Source organism: Erpetoichthys calabaricus, chromosome 7, assembly GCF_900747795.2.
Source record: "Erpetoichthys calabaricus chromosome 7, fErpCal1.3, whole genome shotgun sequence".
NCBI lineage: Eukaryota > Metazoa > Chordata > Cladistia > Polypteriformes > Polypteridae > Erpetoichthys > Erpetoichthys calabaricus.
Window position 1 is genome coordinate 183,705,823 of NC_041400.2, and position 10,074 is coordinate 183,715,896.

General features: G+C 42.2%; 1 protein-coding gene across 1 annotated transcript; it reads right to left on the bottom strand.

Moving 5' to 3' along the window:
* Positions 1–380: 380 nt before the first annotated feature.
* pomk (protein O-mannose kinase) lies at positions 381–8,401 on the bottom strand. Its single transcript, XM_028805817.2, has 2 exons — positions 7,859–8,401; positions 381–1,256 (listed from the first exon to the last, which is right to left on the bottom strand). Exons 1-2 carry the CDS (start codon positions 8,126–8,128, stop codon positions 483–485), a joined length of 1,044 nt encoding a protein of 347 aa, XP_028661650.1. The 5' UTR covers positions 8,129–8,401; the 3' UTR covers positions 381–482.
* Positions 8,402–10,074: the final 1,673 nt, after the last annotated feature.

Consider the following 10,074-nt stretch of genomic DNA (forward strand, 5'->3'; position numbering starts at 1 on the left):
CTCATCATAGTTGTTCTAACAGTCTAAAGTAAAAACACAATAAGGAAAACATTTCCATCACATAACTGTAACTGCAGGTTAATAATAAATTCTAACAAAATTTCCCATACAATAAACAAAATTGCAGGCAACACAGTGATAAGACTTAGTGCTGGGAAGCCCAAACACAAGGTTTGTTCAGTCACTCTCCCTTTGTGTAGAGTTTGCATGTTTCGCTCAACATACCAAATTCTAGTCTGGCCCACTGAAAGTGACACCGGGTGAGGGCACGAGTGTGCCTAGCAGTAGAATCCAGGGTTGGATCCTGCACTGGGCACAGTACCAGGGGATTAGGCTACAGCTCCATTACTCCCCGAAACGGAAAAAGGAAGATCCAGACAAGTAATCGATGGATAAAACATTGGGTCAGCTTTCATATTTGTTTTAATCCAAACATTTACCTTCCTTACACAAAGTCCAAGCAAGAAGAGAGGAAAAAAGCATCACAACATGTCTCTAGCCGCATGTGCCATGTTCCCTTTAATCAAAGTCACATATGCAGATTTGTATGCTTCTAAAACAGTCCGACTTGAAGGCCTTGCTGTTGGATCTTGTTGCTTACAGGATTTATGGGTGTCAAAAAGATGAAAACGGACAACGTCACTCCCTTCTACCTGCCCTAGTAGAAAGTCAGTCACATCTGGGATTTTCCAAATATCTGTTTTTTCATCATAGGACGGCATCCTTTTGTCAGTAAACTGCACATCCTGACCATAAGGCCACAGCTGTTCAGGTGCCACAAAATTTCCGAATAGTTCTCGATGGCCACATTTAACTCCATCGTTAGCATTCTTGTCAACAAGAGGAAGTGCATCCAAATCATTTGCCACAAGATGGAGGTCATTGGTCAGTAAATACTGGGACAAAGTCTTGTTAAGATCACTAGAATCACACATAACCCTTGTGCCTGCTGGGCTGTTGTGCAAAAAGTTGATGATAAACACATACTCCATTGCTAGTCGGAATCGATTGTGCCAAGTGTTCAAATTTTTGTATTTCTCAAAACTGAAAACAACATTAATATTGGCAAGAGATCCCAAAGGATGGTATTCGGTGACAATTGTGTGGTCTTCCATACACAAGCCAATGAGAGTGACAACATACTTGCTCTGCAAAGATTTCAACATGTCCAAGCCGTGCAGAAAATCATCTAGAAACTCTTCAGAAGACAGCCTGGAAAGAGCCACTTTGTTGCCTTTCCATTCCGAGAGGAAGACCTAAAGGAATCAACCCATAAAAAAAAATAAAGTATTAAAAAAAAATTACTGAACACACAATTGTAGCAGTCCGAATTTAAACACAGTTTAAATCACAGTATACATGCCCTCCTTAGCAGCACAACATATTACATATTTTCCAAGGTTTTTTCATTATCTAAAGAAAGAAATCCTTTACTATTTGTATTCCTGGAACTTTTAAGATGCCAGTTATTGAATTTAAGTGGTATTTACTTTTATAGAAACATCCAGACTTGCACTTTTAATACATTGACTGCCACACTGACAATAGAAAAACTTGCTCCTAACACCAAATGTAAAATCAAGGTGTTATGTTATTGAGCAAAAGTCAAATTTATCTTGTCTTAAAAAAAAAAAAATCTATCTGAATTACCTCATTGTTGGCACATGGAACAGAACATTCTTTGTGCGTACCGGCCTCGTGATAACTCAGCTGGGTCTAACAAGTTAGATATTACACAATCCGTTACAGTCGAATGTCAAAGTTTCCATTTTATCTTTGTAGTGGTTAGATGCTAATCAATGAGAGATACTCAGGTGGTGAAAAATTATCCAAACTATGGCTAATGGGAAAAAAGCCGAAAGTGAAATATTCTGTTCTGTGATGTCACGCTGATTTTTCTTTTTCACCAGACACCCTATATCCTCGGTTTAAACGCATTACCCACAAATACAGTGCCTTGCTGAAGTATTCGTCCCACTCGATGTTTGTCGTGTTCGGTCACATTAACAATCTGGAATTAAAATGGATTTTCATTTGAATTTTATGTAATGCACTTAACAATACAGTCCAAACTGGAATGAAAGTAAAGTACTGTGTGTATGTACATTTTATATAAATATACAGTGCATCCGGAAAGTATTCACAGCGCATCACTGTTTCCACATTTTGTTATGTTACAGCCTTATTCCAAAATGGATTAAATTCATTTTTTACCTCAGAATTCTACACACAACACCCCATAATGACAACGTGAAAAAAGTTTACTTGAGGTTTTTGCAAATTTATTATAAATAAAAAAACTGAGAAAGCACATGTGAATAAGTATTCACAGCCTTTGCCATGAAGCTCAAAATTGAGCTCAGGTGCATCCTGTTTCCCCTGATCATCCTTGAGATGTTTCTGCAGCTTCATTGGAGTCCACCTGTGGTAAATTCAGTTGACTGGACATGATTTGGAAAGGCACACACCTGTCTATATAAGGTCCCACAGTTGACAGTTCATGTCAGAGCACAAACCAAGCATGAAGTCAAAGGAATTGTCTGTAGACCTCCGAGACAGGATTGTCTCGAGGCACAAATCTGGGGAAGGTTACAGAAAAATTTTTGCTGCTTTGAAGGTCCCAATGGGCACAGTGGCCTCCATCATTCGTAAGTGGAAGAAGTTCAAAACCACCAGGACTCTTCCTAGATCTGGCCGGCCATCTAAGCTGAGCGATTAGGGGAGAAGGGCCTTAGTCAGGGAGGTGCCCAAGAACCCGATGGTCACTCTGTCAGAGCTCCAGAGGTCCTCTGTGGAGAGAGGAGAACCTTCCAGAAGGACAACCATCTCTGCAGCAATCCACCAATCAGGTCTATATGGTAGAGTGGCCAGACGGAAGCCACTTCTTAGTAAAAGGCACATGGCAGCCTGCCTGGAGTTTGCCAAAAGGCACCTGAAGGACTCTCAGACCATGAGAAAGAAAATTCTCTGGTCTGATGAGACAAAGATTGAACTCTTTGGTGTGAATGCCAGGCGTCACGTTTGGAGGAAACCAGGCACCACTCATCACCAGGCCAATACCATCCCTACAGTGAAGAATGGTGGTGGCAGCATCATGCTGTGGGGATGTTTTTCAGTGGCAGGAACTGGGAGACTAGTCAGGATAAAGGGAAAGATGACTACAGCAATGTACAGAGACATCCTGGATGAAAACCTGCTCCAGTGCGCTCTTGACCTCAGACTGGGGCGACGGTTCATCTTTCAGCAGGACAACGACCCTAAGCACACAGCCAAGATATCAAAGGAGTGGCTTCAGGACAACTCTGTGAATGTCCTTGAGTGGCCCAGCCAGAGCCCAGACTTGAATCCCATTGAACATCTCTGGAGAGATCTTAAAATGGCTGTGCACCGACGCTTCCCATCCAACCTGATGGAGCTTGAGAGGTGCTGCAAAGAGGAATGGGCGAAACTGGCCAAGGATAGGTGTGCCAAGCTTGTGGCATCATATTCAACAAGACTTGAGGCTGGAATTGCTGCCAAAGGTGCATCGACAAAGTATTGAGCAAAGGCTGTGAATACTTATGTACATGGGATTTCTCAGTTTTTTTTTTATTTTTAATATATTTGCAAAAACCTCAAGTAAACTTTTTTCAAATTGTCATTATGGGGTGTTGTGTGTAGAATTCTGAGGAAAAAAATGGAATAAGGCTGTAACATAACAAAATGTGGAAAAAGTGATGCGCTGTGAATACTTTCCGGATGCACTGTACAAGAATATAAAAAATATATATATTTTTATATAAATATATAAACAAGTAAAAACTGAAAAGTTCAGTGCATATGAATTCATCCCCTTTGCTATGAAACCCCTAAATAAGATCTGGTCCAAACAATTAACTTCAGAAGTCACATAGTTAGTCGAGTAGGGTCCAATTGTGTGCAATCCAAGTGTCACATGATCTGTCACATAATGTCTGTATAAACCAACTTATTAAGAAAGGCCCTTAACTCTGCAGCACCACTAAGCAAGCAACATGAAGACCAAGGAGGACTCCAGAGCAGGTCAGAGACAAAAGATGTGGAGAAGCATAGATCAGGGTTGGGTTATAAAATATAAAAAAAAAATCCCTAACTTGGGATATCCCACAGATATCCCAAATCCATTATAATAAAATGGAAAGAAGAATATGGCACCACTACAAACGTGACAAGAGAAGTCTGCCCACCAAAACTCACAGACCAGATAAGGAGGGTGTTAAACCAAAATGCAACAAAGACACCAAGGATAATACTGAAGAAGCTGCAAAGATCCACAGTGGTGATAGGAGTATCTGTCCATAGGACCACTTTAAGCTGTACACCGAGCATGGCTTTTTATGGAAGAGTGGCCAGAAAAAAGCCATTGCTTAAAGAAAAATAATAAGAAAACAAATTTGGAGTTTGCTCAACAGTATGTGGAGGACTCTCTAAACACACGAAAGAAGTTTCTCTGGTCAAATAAGACTAAAATTGAACATTTTGACCATCACTGGAAGTATCGTGTGTGTGGTGCAAACCCAACACTTTCTATTACCAAGGACAGGTAAACTGGTCAAGATTGAAGGAAAAACACATGACACTAAATATAGGGCAATTATTGAGGAGAACCTGTCTCATTCTGCCAGAGATTTGAGACTGGGATGAAGGTTCACCTTCCTAAACATACTGCGGTACCCGCAAGTTATAACCCAGATAGCGCTTCTCCATTCACTCATGTGTACAACGTCTAACAGTGATGACCCTTTCGATGTTATACTTAATGACATTAGAAACTTTGCGACAGAACTAATGCTTCAAAAGTAATTTTATGTATTCTTGTTTTTCTTTTGTAAATAAACTGATGCAAAAAACGAAGTTTTTCTCTTGCCTGTGCTAGGGTTATAACACACAAGTACCCATACTGCTAAAGTAACACTGGTGTGGTTTAGAGGGAAACACTGAGATGTCCTGGAAAGGTCTCGTCAAAGCCCAGACCTTAATCCAATGGCGAATCTGTGGCATGACTTGAAGACAGCCGGACCCCAACGTAACCCATTGAAACTTGAAGTTAGATCAATTTTGCCTTAAGGACAGAGTGGACATTCCAGTGGCGAGATGTGCTATGGTAATAGAGACAATCTTCCAAGAGACTTGCAGCTGGAATTGCTGCAAAAGGGGGCTCTATAAAGTGTTGACTTTGGGGGTGAATACCTATGCACACTCACGATTTCTGTTGTTTTAATTGCTGTGTGTGTCATAATAGTTTTTCACCTTCAAAGTGGTAGGCATGTTTTGTAAATCAAAGGGTGCGAAATCTCCAAAAAATCAATTTTAATTCCATGTTGATAAAACAGTACAAACACCAAGGGGTATGAATACTTTTTCAGGACACTCTATGCTCATATATGGTGCTACAGTCGTAAACTCAGGACATTGCACAGTGCATTGCAGAATGATAAAAAAAAAGTTATGATAAAATCGTGTCGCATAACCCACGTTAGTTATCCACTTGTTTGCACACAATATTCAAAACACAAGCTTTTTTTGTTAAAATACTGTTAAATGTTTGCAGAAAAATCAACACACATCAAAAACAGTAAACACAGTTGACATGAGACTGATAGCTAATGGGTGGTTTGCCTTGGTTGTCATTATTCTACGCCAGGGGTTCTCAAGAGTCAGTCCTGGGGACACCCTGTAGCTGCAGGTTTTTGTTCCATCCCGATTTTCATTCTATTTTTATGGGTGTTCTAATTGTTTAATTAACTGATTATTTTCTAAATAGTGGATCTAATGCTAAAGTAGTTGCAGACTTTCATGATTCATTGTTGTTTGCCTGGATATCTGCTTGTTTTTAATTGTCATTATTAAGATACAATAAAGGGAGCAAACTGAACAGAGAATGGGTAAAATATAATGAAAACAATAAAAGTGGGGCAGCACGGTGGCACAGTGGTAGCACTGCTGCCTCGCAGTTAGGAGACCTGGGTTTGCTGCTTGGGTCCTCCCTGCATGGAGTTTGCATGTTCTCCCCATGTCTGCATGGGTTTCCTCCGGATACTCCGGTTTCCTCCCACAGTCCAAAGAAATGCAGGTTAGATGGATCGGAAATTCTAAATTGGCCCTAGTGAGTGCTTGGTGTGTGTGTGTGTGTCCTGCGGTGGGTTGACATCCTGCCCGGGATTGGTTCCCTGCCTTGCGCCCTCAGTTGGTTGGGAATGGCTCCAGCAGACCACCGTGACCCTGTGTTCGGATTCAGCAGGTTGGAACATGGATGGACAATAAAAGTGAGTTAAGCATTTAAATCTATAGAAAAAAATTAAAACATTTGTAAATGTCTTATAAATGTAAAAATCATGCCCCTGTGCGTTCTTAATGTAAAAATGAGAAGAGAAAACAAATAATGGTAATAAACTGTGCTCAGTGTTACCAGTTGTCAGTGATCATGAATCTGATTGAAGCACAAACCGAACCCACAGTAGGACCGACTTTGAGAATCCCTGGCTTAGTATTTTATAATAATTATATATATATATATATATATATATATATATATTATACACACACACACAGTTGTGCTTGAAAGTTTGTGAACCCTTTAGAATTTTCTATATTTCTGCATAAATACTACCTAAAAAATCATCAGATTTTCACTCAAGTTCTAAAAGTAGATAAAGAGAAACCAGTTAAACAAATGAGACAAAAATATTATACTTGGTCATTTATTTATTGAGGAAAACGAGAGAGATCTATATATACGCATACACCAAAAACTTAGTTTTCTAATTTCTACATTGTTCCCCAAACACATAATACAGTATAGGAAATATTTCACTTAATTAGCCAGTGTCCAATTAAAAAACAAAAGCTGATTGGAACAGAAACCTGCAGCCACAGTTGGGTCCCCAGGACCGAGTTTGGGATTCCCTGTTCTATGCCACTGCCCCGCGTACGATATATACAAAAAAGACAGACCCAATTCATCCATTTGTATTTTTACGAGTCACGTACCACTAGGGCGGCACGGTGGCGCAGTGGGTAGCACTGCTGCCTCGCAGTTGGGAGACCTGGGGACCTGGGTTCGCTTCCCAGGTCCTCCCTGCGTGGAGTTTGCATGTTCTCCCCGTGTCTGCGTGGGTTTCCTCCGGGCGCTCCGGTTTCCTCCCACAGTCCAAAGACATGCAGGTTAGGTGGATTGGCGATTCTAAATTGGCCCTAGTGTGTGCTTGGTGTGTGAGTGTGTTTGTGTGTGTCCTGCGGTGGGTTGGCACCCTGCCCGGGATTGGTTCCTGCCTTGTGCCCTGTGTTGGCTGGGATTGGCTCCAGCAGACCCCCGTGATCCTGTGTTCGGATTTAGCAGGTTGGAAAATGGATGGATGGACGTACCACTAGTCAGTGCCTAATCTGAGGCAGCCACCATCTCTGGACTGGGCACACTGAGATTTACCTGGCAACATGTTGACTGTGTGTAAAATCGCCTGGGCTTTGACGAGGCTGAGGTCGACTACTTATTCGAATTTCCCGTTCCACCTTAAAATCTGCAATATTGCTTATACTGTATTTAGTTAGTATAACGGAAAACCAGAACAAACAGCTGTCGAATAAGTAGCCAACTTCAGCCACGTCGTGCATTCATCCCCCGAGTTCGTAGACTTGAGAGGCGGCACTGCACAAGTGAGCGATGACACTTCGTATTAAACACGCAATTCAAACAAAGGCACGAATCGGCCATTTTTGTAAGCGGAGCCCCATATCTCCAGTTGCACTCTTTCTGTCGGGAGCTCACAATCTGTCTAACAGATTTCACAATACAGAAGCACACTGCTGGCCACCCACGCTGACATAAACCGCCAGTCCTTACCTGCTTGACTGCTCCTTGTCCGGTGAGACGCAGCGGCCTCACTTCTCGGCGCACGGCCTCGCACGACAGCCAGGGGGTGCAATTCCTCGTGGCTTTCAGACTGAAGTGCGCGCGGGGGCAGACGGGCTCGTCGTCTAGGTACTCCAGCGGGCCGGATGACTTGTATAGCGTCTCCACGTAGAGGTACAAAATGAGGTTACCGCAGAGCAGCGCGCCCAAGCACAGCAGCACCACTGGGATGGTTCTGCCGGTGTCTCCCGCTTTGGCCATGGTCTCATCTTCTTCGACACACCGCCGAAAACACGAAAGAAATAAAGGGGCCACCGCGTGTGTTAAGTAGAACTTAACACTCACTTCCAGCAGGCGAATAATGGCTGCATGGGTAGACGGAAGAATCCTTCGTGTATATGAAAAAAAAAATAAAAGCGGTCCGAATCACAAACGCGTCTACATGCACACAGCATCAACAAACAAAAGTGTACGAGCTCGCGCTGCGCGTTGGCGTCGACTTGAAAGCAGCGGCTGCTAAAATGCCGGCGGCGCGCACGCGCTCCTGGGGAAGAGCGAAGAAGAAGTGCTGAGCGACACCTACTGGCGACTCCTTAGAAAAAACCGATAAAACACGATAAAAATTGTCGCCAAAACAAACAGCAGCTCAACGCGACCTTGAGAAATGAGTGTGGCAGGGGTTCCACACCAAAGCTCGACATAACCCTCCTCTCCTCACCTTTTTTTTTTTACCTAAGACACCCCCACCGGGCACATGTGTATGCAGAACTCACAAATTATGAACATCAGACATGTAAATAATAAATCAGGTACAGGGACTGGAGTAGAAAAAAGTCATAAACTTTTTATAGATATAAATATATAGAAAGACAGCACTTTATTTGTCTTCTGGAGGGAATTTTACAGAAGCTCAATAAGCACATTTCACTATATTATGATAAACCGACATCTCTCTCAAATACACACCAGAATGACTGAAAAGAAAAACTTCAGACTTGGCTGAAGATAAAAAGATCAGTAACAGTCCCAGTGAGGCATTACAATATTAACAGGATATATTTACGTTGGTATAAAGTACACTTCTGGTGAATAATTCAATGGCTGAAAGTGCACAGTATATTCAGCATTGTTCATAATGGCACTCAGTTTTCTCTTCATTCTCTCCTCCTTTACTACCTCCAGGGGGCTCACAGTGTGTTTCATGAAGGGCTGCCTGGTATGCTGGTACTTCAAAAGTACGGAAAGAAACAAATTTTAAAACAGTATAGCACCAGCTTTTCGGGATTTTCATTTCTGTAAGTAAGCTATCAGCTTTCATCTCAATACCAAGTCTTTCCTCAACACTCACTATTGCAGTTGTGGAGAAACATCCATTTTGTAGACCTCACAAAACAAAACTACAGGCTTCAATGCAATCGGGACTTCACGGTGGACCCTTTATTGCTTTGACGTGATCAGGACTTCATGGGGAAGCAGTGAATATTGAGGCATGATGACGCAGCTTACTAGAGAGGCTAACAATCATGAGGCACACCATGTAGGCTGGAGTAAGATGAGGTGAGGTTTTGGAGTTATCCGTTATTTGCTCTGCAACCGTTTTGGTACCAGTATTGTGGTTTGAAGTCTAGTATTGATACCAAAGTCAAAATTTTAGCATTGATCCTGCTCTAGCCTTGTAACTGAGCCTGCCCTTTAAATCAGCTTGTTGGTTCGGTTTGTCTCTTTTGAAATGATGTTACCAGTCCAGTACACCACACTGGCCATCACAGAGTTGTAGAAGATGTGAAGGATGTCACTTCCAACATTAAAGGACTTCAGTCTCCTAAGGAATAAGAGCCTGCTCTGCCCTTTCTTCTGTAGTTCTTCTGTGTTTTGAGACCAGTCACACCTGTAATTAATGGGGGCCCCCAAGTACTTATAGCAGTGCACCACCTTCACATCCTCTCCCTGAATAGTGACCGGACACAGAGGCTCTATAATGTGGTGAAAGTCAAAAAATCACATGGCACATGTAATGTGGTGATTGCTGTTACCCTGAATACACAGACCATATGAAACACTGAGGGTTCAGCCAGTTACCTTACCAACAAGCCGGCCACCACATACAGCACCGACACAGCTAATTTAACTCAAGACAAATGAATCACCAGTTGACCAAGTTAACCGAGACATGATGTTTGCCAGTCCCATCTTGGCATCACAGATGA

Bases quoted from the DNA above. Each gene is read 5' to 3' on its own strand.
- pomk (XM_028805817.2), bottom strand. From the start codon at position 8,128: ATGGCCAAAGCGGGAGACACCGGCAGAACCATCCCAGTGGTGCTGCTG. The intron at 1,257-7,858 runs GTAAGGACTGGC...TGATTCCTTTAG, and splicing joins GACAAGGAGCAGTCAAGCAG to GTCTTCCTCTCGGAATGGAA.